Genomic DNA, 17,945 nt, shown 5'->3' on the forward strand with positions numbered 1-17,945 from the left:
CGCCCCTCCCCAAAAACCACTCCCAAACGGACATGTCGGCCGATCGGGACAATATGGGATTTAAACGAAAGTTACTTGAGAGTAGAATACGAAACATATACAAAAGATGGGTTCAATTCCCAGGCGGGAAGCCCAACCCCAAAATTATGCCGCAAATGGACATGTACACCGAACGGAACATGTACACCTCAAACGAAAGGTATTTGAGTGTAGATTACGAAACTTATTCGACTAATTCCAAAGATCACAGCAATCTCAGCTTTGACAAATTTTTCCATAAAATTGCAATTTCCAGGTAATTTAAATACACCTTCCAATGCATAAGGATTATGTTGCACTTTAAACCAATTACACACTAAAGCAAGAAATCTAAACTGTACTTTTTTGGAGCATTTTTTTACAGCTACTATGAAATGAAACCCCAAAACAAAAGATTAAATCTAGAAATGATCATTGGTTTACATTTCTTATGTAAACAAAGCAAGAGACTACTGACCGACCCATTTAATGAGTATTTTTGCTCCACGGCTACTCGAATGCTGGTAATTGCCATGTGACGTTGTTTTCCATTTCATTGTGCAAAAAGCAAGAGTTGCTGTGGCAAAGATTCAGTTCATACGGGGCACAGTAGTTTCAAGAGATAACATCAATCATGTTTGGACTACAAATTCATTATTTTTTATAGGAAAACTTTAATTCAGCCTGGCTGAATAAGGTTTTCTATAGAAAAACTGCTTTGATAATTTTTCCTCATTCGTCTCACACTGTGCAAAATCTGTGGTAAATGTTTCAAGTCCATTTTTCTTGTTACAGGTATTCCTACAGTGAGGGAATGTATTTATTGTAGCTATTACGGATGTAGTTGCTCTAAACAATTGTTAGTTAATTGCATTTTGGCATTTGCAGTTACTCTAAAATCCAATCTAGTTTCTTGCTTGTCTGCCTCCGAGTCGTGAGCTACGACTGTGATGTGGTGCAATGCAAATTTGAAACTTGTTTCTCATACTTTTACTTTCAGTTGTATTGTCTTATTTTGCGGTTTGAAGTTGCATTCAAGGTCTTCAAAGATCAGAAATATGCTCGTTTAATGTCTAAAGGAAGTTGTTGATAAAAATATCATAACAGATCAATCGATAGATTGATGGGTGTTACACAATAGGGTGGATAGAAGATAACCAGATTATTGGCAATTGCGTTGTGAAAATAATATTTGTAATGCATAAGTCAACGTTCTATCCATAAGCCTATCAGCAAACCATTAACGACCGAATACATGTTTTGAAAATTAAAACCATCCCTGTCCCATGATAGAGGTTCCGAATCTTTTGACAAAGCATCCCCCCTTTTAAAGCTTTATAAATTAAAAAAAGAAAATAAAAAGCTTTTTTACCACCCCACCAGCAGTGGTTAATATCAGTGGTACGTATTTGATTGACCCTATGAAGCCTTTCATCGCAAGGGCTGCCGCTACAGTGTACAACACACTGTTACAATAACAACAACAACCAAATCCTTTTTATTGAGGGGGGTCATGTCATTGGTATGCTTGTCTACAACAATGTGTTGCTAAAATGAGAGTGTCACAAATACCAAAAACATGAAGTCATGCCTTCTCCCGTTCTCTGAATTGTCAAAAAGGAATAACAAGGAGAGCCAGAGCGAGAGTGTTAATATAACGAGAGTTTGTTGTTGTTTTTCCATATTATATGAAAACAAAACCCCCCTGGCTCCATCATTTGCTTTTATTCGTTTGAAATGGTTTTAGTACATGTGGTATGTTTTGTCGTGACTCGTTGTTGTCGATGTTGTTGCTTGCTTGCTTTTACTTTTATAACAAAGCAAGATAAAATTCAGAGTTGCCAATATGGTTTCTTTGACAATAGCTTTTGAAAGATAAACATAAAAAAATAAATTCAATAAACTTAAGGGAAAATAAGGATAAAATAAAAAATACAGCAAAAGCTCATTAAGTTCAGCCGGTGCGAACTTTGGGTAGGAACTCACAATCGCGGATATAAATACTTACATAAATTTATGGAAATTAGATGAAAAGTACGTCTTGAATTTCAAGGCATCAAGGAACTTACATCAAATTAAGGTTCGATGACTGGTCCAAATTTCATCGAAATTCGAAAACAAATATAGCCCGATCTAGTCACTCCCTTTTCAAAGTTTAAGATATATCGGATAAAATATGCGGTCCTTATAAACCCAAAATGTGAAAACGTCAGATTGGTCTATATGGCAGCTTTGCATATATCTGATCCGGACCATACTGGACAACTCCATGTTCCAAATTTTATCTATGTACATATATCTAATGAAATATACACCCCTTATAAACCCAACATGTTAAATCGGCAGATCAGTCTATATGACAACTACATCCCAATATGGTCTAATCTAGATCGTTCTCGGTACGGAGGTCGAGTGCCTAAAACGAAACATAAAAAACATATTTTATCGGCCCAAAACTTTAAATTGGAAAATCGGTTTATATGACACCTATATCCACATATAGCCCGATTTTGATCACATTTGACTCTGTGCTTGTAAATAATTTCGGAACCTTACTTTTGTTGGGTCAAGACCTAAATGGTGGATCGATGTGTATGGTAGCTATATCCCAATAAGGTAGATTTAGTCCTTATACGATATTCAACATGTTGTAAACGGAATGGAAAATTAACAGGTTAGGTTAGGGCATATGTTCGGTACAAGGGCACATGAGTACTTTGCATACCAAGTTTCTGTCAAATTAAGCGCAGTATGCACCTCAGGTAAAATTTTCGTTACAATAAGAAATGCATATATTCTAAACGAAATTTTTGTTATCGGTACCGTTACTGAAAATTAAGCTTGCAAGTACGCAGCTCAAATGAAATTTTCTTTGTGTAACAGGGTGACATAGTAGTCATTGATGAATTTTTCTTGCAGCTATGAATGAATTAATACCATGAACCATGATATTAAGTTATTTGCAAATAAAAACGACTAATTACAGCACATATGTACTTTATTATCCAAAAATGATTAAAATTCGGACGAAATTATAAATCGATGTTTGTCGCCATTTTGTATTCTACACAACTATTTTTCAGTGGCAACATAAATGTCTTGGCTGCAACCGAAAATTGCGCTAGAGGTGCATACTCAGCTTTAGGAAGATCGGTTAATACGGAAGCTGTATCAGGTTATAGACCAATACATACCTCAGATGTTGGAAACAATAGCAAACCACTACTCAGCCAAATCGGTTAATAAGTGCGGTTTATTGGGGCTGAAGTTGTCAAATCGGGAGGTCAGTTTATATGGGAGCTAGGTACATATAATAGGTAATAAACTGATTTGGACAGTACTTTTTCGGTTGATGGAAGTTGTAACGGATAATACTTTCCGCTCCTAGGGGCTTAAGAAGTTCAGTCGAAGCACAGCTTTATATGGACGCTATATCCAAATCTTAACCGATTTGGCCCATTAGCGATCCCAAACGACTTACGTTAATAAAAAGTATCTGTGTAAAAATTCGTGATTTCTACAGAGGGACGGACTTGGTTAGATCGACATATAATGTCAAGACGATCAAGAATATATATACTTTATCGGTTGGCAGACCAATATTTGATACCCCCATCCTATGGTGTTGCGTATAGCATATATAAATATAACCTTGGAAATTCATATAAGTTATCTTTAAAACTTGTACCTGTGGCAACACTACTCTGCCACACAGTAGCCGTTCGACCAAACGAACGACCCAACGACAACAGACAAAGTTTAGCAGAGTCAAATTACGGCAAACGAAGAAAAGTTCAGTTGTTAATTTGATACACTTGCGGCCGGACGTTAAAGTGGGAGTGTTTTTTTTTCTCGTTCTCCCAACATCCAAACAAATCTATCCCATATAGCAATCAAACGCTAAAAACCTTAGTGTAAACTTTATATTTTACGTGAAATTTGTTTAAATTGTTACCTTTGTTGGGCAAGTTAACCAAAACACAAGACCGCGCATTTAATCTTCATAATCATTGCTTTTCCGCCAATTCCGTTTGTTTATCATTTGTGCGTGTTATGTTTTTCTGTGGTTAATACAACCAACAACAACAACAAGGAATATTTAAACATGCATGTGTATTTGTGAGAGTCCGCGCATTTCAGTATTGTGTTTGTGTGTGTGTGAGATTAGTGCAAAGTGTGACAGTTCTTCATTTGGCGCGGCACTAAAGTGCAATCAATTATAACGGTACGAATGGATTAATAATGTCACAGAGATGTAGAACAAAATGGTGACGACTTTAACAACAATTCCGCCAGAGAATGATAGTGTCTAGTGTCATCAGTAATATTTAAAAAAAAAAAAAAACTTTTTTTAAAAGAAAACAATTCAAAATTATGGCTTAACTAATTTGAGTTTATATTTTTTTGAACAAATTCTAAGAAAATTCAGCTTGGGTTTGTCTTTTTGTAGTACCTATGTCCGGCGGGGCATAGCGGTGCGTTCTAAACCTTCCATGGTCTTCTTTAGCTTAACCACATAAAAATTTAAGCTGAATTTAGCATTTTATGTTTTTGTTGTAATTGTTTAACTCATATGCGAGTCTTTCTTTTCGTTATTTTTTTTTTTTTTTTGATGATTTGTCTGTTGGTTGGTCAGTTGGTTTTTTCGATTTATTTAAGCCAACAATTTGAATGATTCTTTTGACATACAAACCCAAAACACATACACACTGACATCAGCACTCTTCTATATACCTATGTATAAGCGGTTATTTGTACACTCTAATTCAACTCATACCGGCATTGAAGGTCTATGAACTTGTTTTGGTCTGCCTTTGTCTTACCAAAACAAAGACGATGGATGGATGTTTCATGCTGTAGCTGATTGTTGGGGGCCAACATATCACTACATTGCATTACATCGTACAGTGGCTCAAAGCGATATAGAAACATTAAACAAAAAGGTCAAAGTGTACATATTTTCTGTTACAAAATTTTAGTCCTGTGGTTTCAAGTGGTTATTGAAGGGGTACAGGGAATATGGTGTTTATCTATAAAGGTCGATTATGGATGGCAACTCAACTATGGTTGCCTTGCCAGAAGATGACATCATGAAATAAAAATTAGTGTAAGGTTGGAAATTTTTGTCAGTTTCATCCAATATTAGTGTTTTGAACGTTCAACTACTCAGAAAAATTTAAAAACTCATTCTATTCAATACAGAAATGGTAATTTCTATAACAAATTTGCCATTTGGCAACTCAACTGAAGTTGGGTTGCAATCTATAATCCAGGATTCACTGAATAAGGTTAAGCCAAGCGATCAGCCGATATACTTTTTTTTTAATATTTGGCAGTACTTGGCATTGAGGATGTCAACTTGTTCTCTTTTTACATTCATTCTTTGTTTACGTTTTCTCCTATATGATGACATTTTCAATCGTCAGATTTGACATCCTTAATGATGTTTATGGGGCCTATCCACTTTGTGTTTTTGCATGTGACCTAACCTTCTATTAGTGAATCCTGTCTATAATCGAATCATATATTAATATGAAAACATATTGTTAATAAAATTAAACTTTTCATACTTCAAAGTGTTGAATAAGTGAGTTTTCATCTCTTTTTTTACGTTTTTCCTCTTTAATTTTTATTTCGTTTTCCACCCGATGGCATTCAAAGAGATAAGAATATAAACTATTTGAGTATATGGCATGTATAATAATAATTATTTTCGAACTAGTTTCCCAGATAAATTCTTAACATGCGAAAAGTCGAGTGACAAACAAAGACAAATGTAGTAAATGTGCGAATACATTATCAGCACGTTGGGTATAAACAATAGCATCGTAAAAGTTTTTTTGTTTGTATGAAAAACGTAATTATTATGGAAAGAATACAAATGAGATAATTTAGAACATTTTAAATTAAGGATAGAGTGAAAACATATCAGTTTCAAACCACTTTGATGGAAATAGATTCGTTGTTCCAAACAACAAGTAGGTATACCTACCATTTTTATACCCGCCACCGTAGGATAGGGGGTATATTGATTTAGTCATTCCGTTTGCAACACATCGAAATATCAAACAACAAGTAGGTATACCTACCATTTTTATACACATCACCGTAGTATAGGGGGTATATTTATTTAGTCATTCCGCTTGCAACACATCGAAATATCAATTTCCGACCCTACAAAGTATATATATTTCGGATCGCCTTAAAATTCTAAGACGATTTAACGATGTCCGTGTGTCTGTCCGTCCGTTCGTTGTAATCACTCTACATCCTTCAAAAATTGAGATATTGAGCTGAAATCTGGCATAGATATGTCTTTTTGATGCACACTGGTTAAGTTCTTGAACGGAACAAATCGGACCATATTTGGATACAGCTGCTATATATAACGATCTGCCGATAAAGGGTCCAATGCCCATAAATGCTTTATTTTTCATCCGATTTCGCTAAAATTTAAAACAGTGAGGCCTCCCGACAACTGACCCAAATATGGTTCAGAGCGGCCTATATTTAGGTATAGCTGTCGTACAGACCGATCTCCCGATAAAGGGTCTGAAGTCCATAAAAGCTTTATTTATTACCCGATTTCACTGAAATTTTAAACAGTGGGTTATTTTAGGTCTCCTGACATCTGACCTAAATATGGATAAATTTATTTATAGCTGCCATATATTTAGGTATACCTGCAATATAGACCGATCTCCAGATAAAGGGTCTAAAGCCAATAAAAGCTTTATTTTTTAACCGATTTCGCTGAAATTTAAAACATTGAGTATCTCTAACATTGGATCCAAATATGGTTCAGATCGAACTATATTTAGATATAGCTGCCGTATAGACTGATCTGTCGATAAAGGGTCTGAAGCCCATAAAAACTCTATTTATTATCTGATTTCGTTGAAATTTTAAACAGTGGGTAGTTTTAGGTTTTCCCACATCCGTCTCAAATATGGTTCGGATCGGACTAAATTTAGATAAAGCTGCCATATAGACCGAAATGCCGATAAGGGGTCTGAAGCCCATAAAATCTCTATTTGTTACCCGATTGTGGGTAGTTTTAGGTCTTCCGACATCCGTCCCAAATATGGTTTGAATCGGATTATATTTAGATATAGCTGCCATACAGACAGATCTCCCGATAAAGGGCCTGAAGCTCATAAAAGCTTTATTTATTATCCGATTTTGTTGAAATTTGAAATACAAAATTCAACAATGACTTGTATTTATTAGACCACTTAATGTCCGTGCCGAATTTGGGTGCATAAGTTATTAAATTTTCACCGGATTGTGATGAAAGAGGGTTCACAGGATACCCAAAGTTCGGCCCGGCCGAACTTAATACCTTTTTACTTGTTTTAATTAGATCAATTAAAAAATTAATTGAAAATTTAAAATATTTTCAATTTTAATTGAATACATAATTTTTTCAATTGGAATTTTTTTCATTTATCTTTCTCAAAAACGTTGATTGATTTTATCATTTTCGTGATTGGAGCAGTTTCTATTAAAAAAATTATTGTGTTAATTTATTAATTTCGTGATTGAAACCGATTTTAATTTTTTTTCCTTTGAAGCAAAAATGGACCGATTTTGCCAACAGTCTGGTTATTAATATGGTTATTTGTTAACCGACCCTCACGAAATTTAGCACGAAGTATTCTAAAATGACTCTAATTACAGATGAATTTCATATAAACCTCTCAACACTTGTGCATGGATTTTTGCCGAGCACTGTATGGATTAGATTTAGCTCTAATAAAGGGTGATTTTTTTGAGGTTAGGATTTTCATGCATTAGTATTTGACAGATCACGTGAGATTTCAGACATGGTGTCAAAGAGAAAGATGCTCAGTATGCTTTGACATTTCATGATGAATAGACTTACTAACGAGCAACGCTTGCAAATCATTGAATTTTATTACCAAAATCAGTGTTCGGTTCGAAATGTGTTCATTCACCGTAACGTTGCGTCCAACAGCATCTTTGAAAAAATACGGTCCAATGATTCCACCAGCGTACAAACCACACCAAACAGTGCATTTTTCGGGATGCATGGGCAGTTCTTGAACGGCTTCTGGTTGCTCTTCACTCCAAATGCGGCAATTTTGCTTATTTACGTAGCCATTCAACCAGAAATGAGCCTCATCGCTGAACAAAATTTGTCGATAAAAAAGCGGATTTTCTGCCAACTTTTCTAGGGCCCATTCACTGAAAATGATTTGCAAGCGTTGCTCGTTAGTAAGTCTATTCATGATGAAATGTCAAAGCATTCTGAGCATCTTTCTCTTTGACACCATGTCTGAAATCCCACGTGATCTGTCAAATACTAATGCATGAAAATCCTAACCTCAAAAAAATCACCCTTTATATGTTCGGCCAATTTGAATTAATACTGTAATAGTGTGTTCATTTTTTTAAGCGATCCTCACGAAATTTGGCTCACAGCATTTTCTTATAACTGTTAACAATTCTATCAAAATCGATTCAGATTAGGATATATGTCCCATATATATGCATCATCCGATTTACATATTAACATTTTATTCGTAAGAAATTCTTGAATAAATTTGTCATAAAATTTCTTGCAACTTTATCGTAAACAAAGTCCAATGTTTTTTGCAAACAAAGTTTGTTTGTCGAAAACTTTGTGTATGACTTGAATTATTGGTTTACGTGTATCCTATAACACTATATGACACGTTGCACATAGACGAAGAACTGACCTTCTTCCTACTTTCCCTCTACTTCGCCCTGTCCCGATTTGGATCCTCATTTTCAGCGTCGGTTGAAGGCAAAGGGGGGAAGATGATGACACAACGACGTTGGAGCATTTCCTATGCCCAGCTTTCGCGGCAAAAAACACCGGTACATAGGTGGGGACACAATACCAGACATGAACCAACTTAGGGTAGTGGTATGCTAGGCAATAAAGGATTTTGTAAGTAGCACGGAATTCCTAACTTTAAATTTTCTTCTTCGAGGTTACGTTTTTAGTTTTTAGAGAGCACAACAAGCTTATTACTGGCATGGGTGTATGTCCATAGTGGCATGGACGGATTACTATCCGCACCCTCTTTTCGACCTAACATAACCTAACCTGAAGGCAAAGTGCAAAGTCTTGAATACCAATGATGAAAAATTGATGGGATAGAGTTCTTTGTATCGTGGATTTTATTTTATAAAACAGAAAACGTTCCAAACCAAATTTGAGTCTACAGGTTGAATAAACTGCATTGATCACAAGCTTTTATTATGATATACCTACTTATCAATATTTAAAAATAAACAGGTTCATTAAACCAATCTAATTAAATATTAAAAAAAAAATATGTACCAAAAGGTTACATGCGATAACTCAAATCAATCTTAGATTTAAATGCGACTTAATTTCAGACTATTTTTTAGGATTGTGATGAGATTCTTGAATTTTTATAAGGCTTTCTTTGCATCATAAGGAAAAGTTTGTCGATTTTTTATATTTTCTACAAAAGGAGAGCTGGTATTATAATCTCTTCATCTCGTTGGCAACATCTTGGAATATTTTTCCAAATCCCTATGAAGTATACCAGCCCCGTTCCGATTTTCAGGGAAGTTTGCGTCTGCAAATTGTAATTAATTCTGACAACATGACCTGGCCAACGCCGTAGTATTTTGATGCGTGTAACTATGCTATCGTCGTCATATAGCTCATACAGCTCGTGGTTCATACGTCGCCTATATTCTCCATTAACGCAACCTGCTCCATTTTTTCACTCAAATACTCCAAGCACTGCCTCATCTGCTTTCACAAGTACCCATGCTTCAGAACCATATAACAGCACGGGTAGTATCAGTGGCTTGTATAGAGTAATCTTCGTCTGTCGAGAGGTGCTCTTGTTTCTAAACTGCTTACTTAATCCGAAATAGCATTTGTTTGCCAGTATTATTCTTCGCTTTATCTCAAAACTGGTGTCATTCGTTTCGGTTACGGCGGTGCCGAGGTAGATAGGGTTACTGACTATCTCAAAGTTGTGTTTCCCAACTTTCTCCATTTTCTTTATCTGTCAGTTGTACAAGGTGTTTTAGGAGTTGAAACCATCCATTTCGTCTTTTCTCCATTTACTGCCAGACCCATTTTCACTGACTCTCTTTCGATTTTTTCAAAGGCTGCAATTACTACTTCCGGTGACCGACCTATGATGTCGATGTCATTGGCATAGGCGAGTAGCATGTGTTCTCTTGTGATTAGTGTGCCATATCTATTCACATCTGCATCTCGTATAATCTTCTCCAGCAGGATAATAAAGAGATCACACGATAGGCTGTCTCCTTGTCTGAAACCTCGTTTGGTATTAAATGGTTCGGAGAGATTCTTTCCTATTCTTGCTGAGGGACGCGTATCAGCAAGTGTCATCCTGCAGTAATTTTGCAGGGATACCAAACTCAGATATGGCTTGAAATATATTTGAACGTAAAGGAGTATCGAAGGCGGCTTTGTAGTCCACAAAGAAATGGTAGGTGGTGATTTGTCCTTCTCGAGTCCTTTCCATGATTTGGCAATATTAATATCTGGTCTAGGGTGGTTTTACCAGGTCTTAAGCCGTATTGATAGGGCCCAATTATCTTATTGACTTTAGGTTTTAATCTTTCCCACAGTACGCTGGAGAGTATATTGTATCTTGATGGGGAGGAGACTTATTCCTCTGTAGTTAGCTGAGGTTCCAATCATGGGGTATGCGTTCTTCTAGCCAGATTGCGCAGATAAACTGATGCATACGCCTTATCAGCGTGTCGCCTCCGGTCTAAAATAATTCAGCGCATAACCCGTGTACTCCTGCTGCCTTATTGTTCTTTAGTCGGGTCTCTGCTACTTGGACCTCATTCTGACTTGGAGGTAAACATTCCAGACCATCATCATTGATTGGTTCTGGGGTATCCTCTTCGCCGCCAACGTCGGACACTAGCAGTTGGGTAAAATGTTTTTTTCATATCCTCAGCATGTTATTTGTGTCAGTTACCAGATTTCCTTCTTTGTCTCTGCAGGAGGATGTGCCTGCATTAAAGTCATCGGTTTGATGTTTAATTCTTTGGTAAAATTTCCGGACTTCATTCTGACTCCTGTACATCTCAATTCCCTCACACTCACATTCCATTTCCCTCACACTCACGTTCCATTTCCCTCACACTCACACTCACGTTCCATTTCCTTTTTCTTTCTGCGGAATAAGCGTTTCTCCTTTTCTCCCGATACCCCTCCTTCATCTGGCGCGTTGCTACTGATTGCAGGGTTGCTCTATATGCGGCATTCTTGGCTTCAGTAGCATCTCGACACTCTTGGTCTTACCATGGATTTCTTGCAGGAGACTTCGGGTACCCAAGCAGGGATTTCGCGGCATTTTCCATGGAGTGGGCAATAGTTTGCCACCGCGCCATTATATCATTTTTTTTGATCGGGTGACAGCCATGTGGCTTTGTGAATATTTTTATGTTGAAATCTGGTGCTACTAACTACCATGTTTTTTGCCGCGGCGAAATCTATCAGTCTCAACCCATTACTGGACGTTATCTCGTGGAGGCTAAACTTTCCGACTGTTGGACCAAAAATGTCTTCCTTCCCTATTTTCTCATTAAAATCTCCCAGAACGATTTTAATAGCATGGGCGGGGCAGCGGTCATATTCTCTCTCTAGGCCCTCGTAGAAAATATCCTTGGTCTGCTCGTCATTGTCTTCCGTCGGGGCATGGGCACAAATAAGGCTGATGTTGAATAATTTGGCTTTTATGCGGATTGTGGCTAGCCTCTCATCCACTGGAGACTAGGTGTTTCAGTCTCCGACTTACCACGAATCTAAAGCCAAATTCATGCCTCGTGTTATGGCAGCTATAGTATAGTTCGTCACCGTTTGGTGTTGTAGTGACGTCATTCCCAGTCCATCGCACTTCCTGTAAAGCGGTAATATCTGCCTTGTACTGTACCTTCTCTATAAAAAGTGCGGACATTCCAGGTGCAGGTCCGCAAATCATGGTCCTTTTTTCGTTTGCGTAGGTCGTCAACGTTGGGGGTGTCCTAATTGCATATGCCATACGTATATTTGTGTCAATAACTGTTCATCTGATTTAGAAACTTAAAATTACAAAATAATTATGTATGTATACTACATCATCAATATTTGTTCTTATTTGGTTTTGGAATTGTATGATGATGAAATGCAAAGCGAAACCTATTATTGACTAGCGGTCCTCCTAGCCAGTTTCCGTGCCTTTTTTTGGCAACCGGCAATCAACATTCATTTCTTTTCTCCTTATACCAAGTTTGTTGTCCGCCATACACACCATCTTTCTCCATACCTACAACTCCACGAGAATTTTTATTCAAATTGCTATCCATAACAGTGATCACTCATTGTATGTAAATTTCATTTTTGTGTGCCCTTAGGTTAAGTTATGTATTGTCATATTCTTTGTATTTAAAATAAATATCTGAAGCGAAATAGGCAAACAAGAAAGCAACAAAAATAAATGTGATAATAAAGTCAAAGTCATACTCTCACATGCTCATTATTATAGACTCCCGCAGCTGTTTAAAAAGCGTTCTATAAAAACAATCAACTCTTGGCCCCTTGGCATGTTCTGTTCGAAGTCATTCGATACAGTTTATCATCGTAGAAGCGAACTCGCGCAAGCCAGCATATGTTTGCTTTTCCCCAAACTACGAACATTTAAGATAATGAAAACGTCTCTTCGACCTTGAAGCTATTTCGATGATAAATTTCTAGTATGTGCCGTTATTGTTTGCCTAAGCAAGCGTTACTGTTTTCTTCTTCACTGACTCAATTTGTTGGGAGAGTGAATCAAATTTTTGACGTTTTCGATTCGGAGTAAAGACAAAGAGAATTTTCTTTTGGTATTAATACCTGATATACGAGTATTTGTAGGGTATAATACACTCTCCACCATTCAATGGGTGAAAGTCAAATCAACAAATCTTAAGTTAATACTTTCTGAGTAGACGAAAAGCGTTTGCCGAAGATCGATTTATACCCAGTAGCTACCTCTGATTATAAAACCTTTACAACCTTATTGGGTGCGGACAAGTCTTAACTCCAATGAAATAATAATTATGATATACAGTGGCGTTATATTTTTTGTTGCACAGAGAGCTTGTTTTGTGAACACCTAAAAAACATTAGAAAGAATTTCAGCAGAGCCTAGTGCCTTACTATTACTGTCTGCCAACACGCAGGGTATGTCCCCTATGAATGCAGTGCATTGCGTTGGCGAGAGGAAATTATGAATTGGAAGGAGGGAAAAGGATGTAGTGCTTATTGACATTTGTCTTAAATCTTTGGATGTCAAAATGGATGGGAAAAACATTTGCCGAAAGTCGATTCCACATACGAACGGTTCGGGCGAAATAAGAATTCTCTCTATAATGCATTATGCAGTGCGCTGGCAAATCAATTACAAACGGATGTGAGTTCCTGGAATGTCTAGTATCCCTGACATACATCCTTACATCAGGAATAAGAAGACGAATATCAGACGAATACACACCATGAAAGTACCGATAGGACAGCGCCAAACAACCCACATTGCGATGGAGATGAAGGGAGGCAATAGAGTTGGTCCCCAATCCCCACTGTCCCCAATCATCGCCATCGCTCTTCTCTGTACACGGTCCAGTAGCTCCAGGGATGATTTTGAAGCTCCAGCCAATATATGTGAGTTGTACTCCATTTTCGGCCTTATGAAAGTGGTGTAGATGTTAAAAAGATCAGACGGAGTGAAGTAATTCTTACACCGATTAAGGAAGCCTAAACACTTGAATGCTTCTTTCGACACTTCAAATACATGTTTAGCCCAACGGACATCACTTTGTATTGTCATGCCCAGAACATCTAGAGTTTCTGATTGCTCAACATCTACACCTTTAACAGACAAAGATGATCGTAATGGGTCAACGAATCGTTTGTGTGACAGCAAGCAGCACCGAGTCTTCCGTGCATTAAAATATACTCGATTCATTCGACCCCACTCAGAAATGGCTAGCAAATCCTGGCAGAGTGTATTGTCCATAATCCGCCTCTTGTCCTCAATTTCTCGAAGACTAGGCCTATGGTAGAATGAGTACGAATGACAGAGATTACTGTCATCCGCAAATGAGTAGATCGGATTCGATGTCTGACCCAACAGATTGTTGATGAAAATAAAGAGAGGGAGAAAGACTTCGCGCTGGCCATATGGGGAGACGGCCTTCTCCGAGGTTTGTGGCGATGAGAAAGAGTTGAAGCCGGAGCACTTTTGTGTCACTGCCTTGCAATTGCGGGGAGAAGGCACAGGTGCTGTAAGGACTTGAAATGGCTGACTGTAAGATACTCTCTCCGGTTCGCCTGGGTATTTTGTCATAAGCTTTAGTTTCCTCTTTTCTTTTCATTTGACCCTACTGTGGTTAAACTCCAGCTGTGTTCTTCTTCTGCTGTCGGCCTGGCTCTTTTTATACCCGCCACCATAGGATGGGGTATACTAGTTTTTTCATTCTGTTTATAACTCCTCGAAATATTCGTCTAAGACCCCATAAAGTATATATATTATTGATCGACATGACATTTTATGTCAATCCAGCCATGTCCGTCCGTCCGTCCGTCTGTCGAAAGCATGCTAACTTTCGAAGGAGTAAAGCTAGCCGCTTGCAATTTTGCAAGAATACTTCTTATTATTGTAGGTCGGTAGTGATTGTAAATGGGCCCTATCGGTCCATGTTTTGATATAGCTTCCAATATAAACCGATCTTGGATCTTGACTTCTTGAGCCTTTAGAGAGCGCTATTCTTATCCAGTTTGGCTGAAATTTGGCATGACGTGTTTCGACATGACTTCCAACAACTGTGCTAAGTATGGTGGAAATCGGTCAATAATCTGATATAGCTGCCATATAAACCGTTTCGGGGGTCTTGACTTCTTGAGCCTCTAGAGGGCGGAATTCCAAGTATGGTGGAAATCGGTCAATAATCTGATATAGCTGCCATATAAACCGATCTGGTGTCTTGCCTTCTTGAGCCTCTAGAGGGCGCAATTCCAATCCGATTTGGCTGAAATTTGGCATGACGTGTTTTGTTTTACTTCCAACAATTTTACTAAATATGGTTCACATCGGTTCATAACCTTATACAGCTGTCATTAAACCGATCTGAAATCTTGACTTCTTGAGCCTCTAGAGGGGGCAATTATTATCCGATTTGGCAGATTTTTTACGTTTTCTCCCATGACCTTCAACATACGTGTCAAATACGGTCTGAATCGGTCTATAACATGAAACAGCATCGGTCTATAGCCTGAAACAGCACAACAGAGATACCGGGAAAAGAACTCGACAAATTGGATCCATGGTGGAGGGTATATAAGATTCGGCCCGGCAGAACTTAGCACGATTTTACTTGTTAATTTTGTCATTAGCGTTAATTTCCACTTCACTACTCTTTTCATTCGACGATCTCTTACCGGACTTTGGTGAAATGCCACTTCTTCCTTTTAGGGTGAACAAAACGCACCTAAGATATCCGAGTATACTTGGCCTCGACTATGTAAAAAATATCTTTTATGAATGAGCGAGGTGTCAAAATTAAATATTGTTTGCATTGCTGAGGTTTATGATCCATTTCGATTCGATTCGCATTTTTTTAACCTGTTAGCAAAATATTACCATGTCGTTGGTCGGGGTAGCGTTCATTTGATCTCTTTAAGCAAAATGTTGTTGAAGTGAAGTTTGGGAAATTTTTGCATTTGACAACATTGATAATGTCTGCTATCTGATCAGTTTCGGTGTGTGTGTGTGTGTGTATTTACTGAAAGAGTCAATCAACCTTTGTAGTGAGTTATGACAATTCTCTAACAGTAACGGTCTATGAAAAACAAAATTAAAAAATCACTCATTGACTAAGCCACGCATATGAGGAAGACCCTAAAACATGTGATTCATTACAACAACAGCAAATATTCTTAGAAACTGTTTTATAAACAACAAAAAAGAAAGGCAGTAGTGTGAGCATATAAACAACACTGATAACAAGTCCACGGAATGAAAAACCCACAAAAATAAAAGGAAAAATAGTAAAACAAACGCAACAAAGTCCGCCCATAAATGTATTGTGTTATTTATTCACCATCAGCACGTGCTATTACAACAAAAACGAAATTGTTTAGGATTTTGCAAGTTTTTACCACCAACTAAACAACCCACCACCCACCCACCGTCAGACGGGTCAAACCCAACAATCAACCTAGTGCCCGTTTTTGTGTATGGCAACTTCTGCTGCAATAATACGTGACCGTGAAGCCACCACAGCGACTATTGTTCAAAACGCATCCACAACAAAGCGAGTGCCTAGTGCCGTTCGTCGTATAGGGCCCAATAATAACAACAACCATTGCCGTCGTCTGTTGGAGTATTTTTTCTGCATAGATTGGCGTGGCAATAGCTCGCAATCATCGACTGATTCACTGCCATATCAGCTATCGATAGCAACACGGCCACAACCACCATCAGGCAAACGTCGTTTGCCTCCAATAACCGACCAAACATTAGACTTTCGGGGTTCGTTTTCCTCCACCGTGTGCAATTGTACCAAGTGTCCCAAAGTAGATTTTAAATTTGTCAACGTGAATTCATTTTCAAAATCCAATATTTCTTCCTCAACGGCTTTTGATAATACCACAATCAACGAGTCAATTACCACGGAGGAGAGTGACACTGAGACTAGTAACTCGAGCAACACCACTACCTCGACTTTAGCCGCAGAGGGAGAACATTTTTATACGCCTCCGCGTGAATATACCACCAATCCACGGGCCTTGGGTCAATTGACCGAAAAACGTTCTCCCCTCTTTGGATCAGCGGCCGGAGGTATTTCGTTGAGAACTCAGGAACCATTCTATTCGGAATATCTATTGAATGCCAACGATTTGATATCTCCGAAATCTTTGAAGGCTTATAAAGAGAATATCGATTATACAGCTACGGAAGCTTTGCTAAGCATGAATGGCGGGAAACGGTTTATGAATGGTTCGGTCACATCATCGCCAGCTAGCACCGGAAATGGCGGTGTAACGGACATTAATCGAAATGGTGTACCAAAACATTGGGTAAGTTGACAATATTTGGTTTTACTTATTGATATACATATGTAAATATGGAGGCTATATCTGAAAAGACTAAACAACACAAAGTATGGTGCAAATTGGCATTTGGGGAAAATAAGCACTTTTTTGAAAATGTAATTTTCTATAAAAATCACATGTCGAAAATATTTCTATAAAAATCCTATTTTGGAAAAAATTTGGTGAAAATCTAATTTTTTTTAACAAAATCTTTTTTTTTTTTTTGGAAAATTTAATTTCAGGAAATTAAATTTCACCCAAATTGTGTATGAGGGACAAATTCAAAGGAATTTTCCAGGGTGCACTAGGAATTTTTTTATTTTTGTTTTTTGGCATGACCCATTCTAATACATGGCACCTACATTTTTTGAATATTAAGTAAAGCTTTTTTTTAATATATTATTTTCACACTTGATTTGTTTAATATACAATTTGCACTCACATACGTTAATCTTAAAAGGTGGTAAACAATCTAAAGAGAGATCAATGACTATATTAGAATTTCGCATACTTTTTTATAAGGTGCTCACGTTAACCCACAAAACATTTGATATGATCTCGCAATAAAATCGCTGTTATCGCCCTACATGTTGTTAGCCTCTTTAAATTGTACCTCAAGGTACAATTTTAAGAATGATTTGTATAAAGGCCTTTGTCATTAGGAAATGTTATATCGATTAAAATATGTGCTCACAAATATATGTATGTTCAGTGATTGATAAGAAGTTTTATCTTTGGAATTTGTCAAATAATAAAGAATCAAATTTTGTTGACGTTAAATTTTTGTTCTCTTTAT

The 17,945-nt window shown here is 37.4% G+C and overlaps 1 protein-coding gene across 2 annotated transcripts in view; it reads left to right on the top strand.

Moving 5' to 3' along the window:
* Nucleotides 1–3,843: 3,843 nt before the first annotated feature.
* The window catches only part of LOC106090801 (ras-related protein Rab-38), a 54,964-nt gene continuing 40,862 nt past the window's right edge, over nucleotides 3,844–17,945 (top strand). Inside the window, exons 1-2 of one of the 2 annotated variants that reach the window (XM_013257108.2) lie at nucleotides 3,844–4,243; nucleotides 15,983–17,134. In XM_013257108.2, the coding sequence (XP_013112562.2) occupies nucleotides 16,292–17,134 (843 nt within the window). In that variant the 5' untranslated portion in view covers nucleotides 3,844–4,243; nucleotides 15,983–16,291. The remainder of the gene's footprint in view (nucleotides 4,244–15,982; nucleotides 17,135–17,945) is intronic. The other variant, XM_013257110.2, reaches the window with a different exon arrangement.

Source organism: Stomoxys calcitrans, chromosome 5 (genome assembly GCF_963082655.1).
Source record: "Stomoxys calcitrans chromosome 5, idStoCalc2.1, whole genome shotgun sequence".
NCBI lineage: Eukaryota > Metazoa > Arthropoda > Insecta > Diptera > Muscidae > Stomoxys > Stomoxys calcitrans.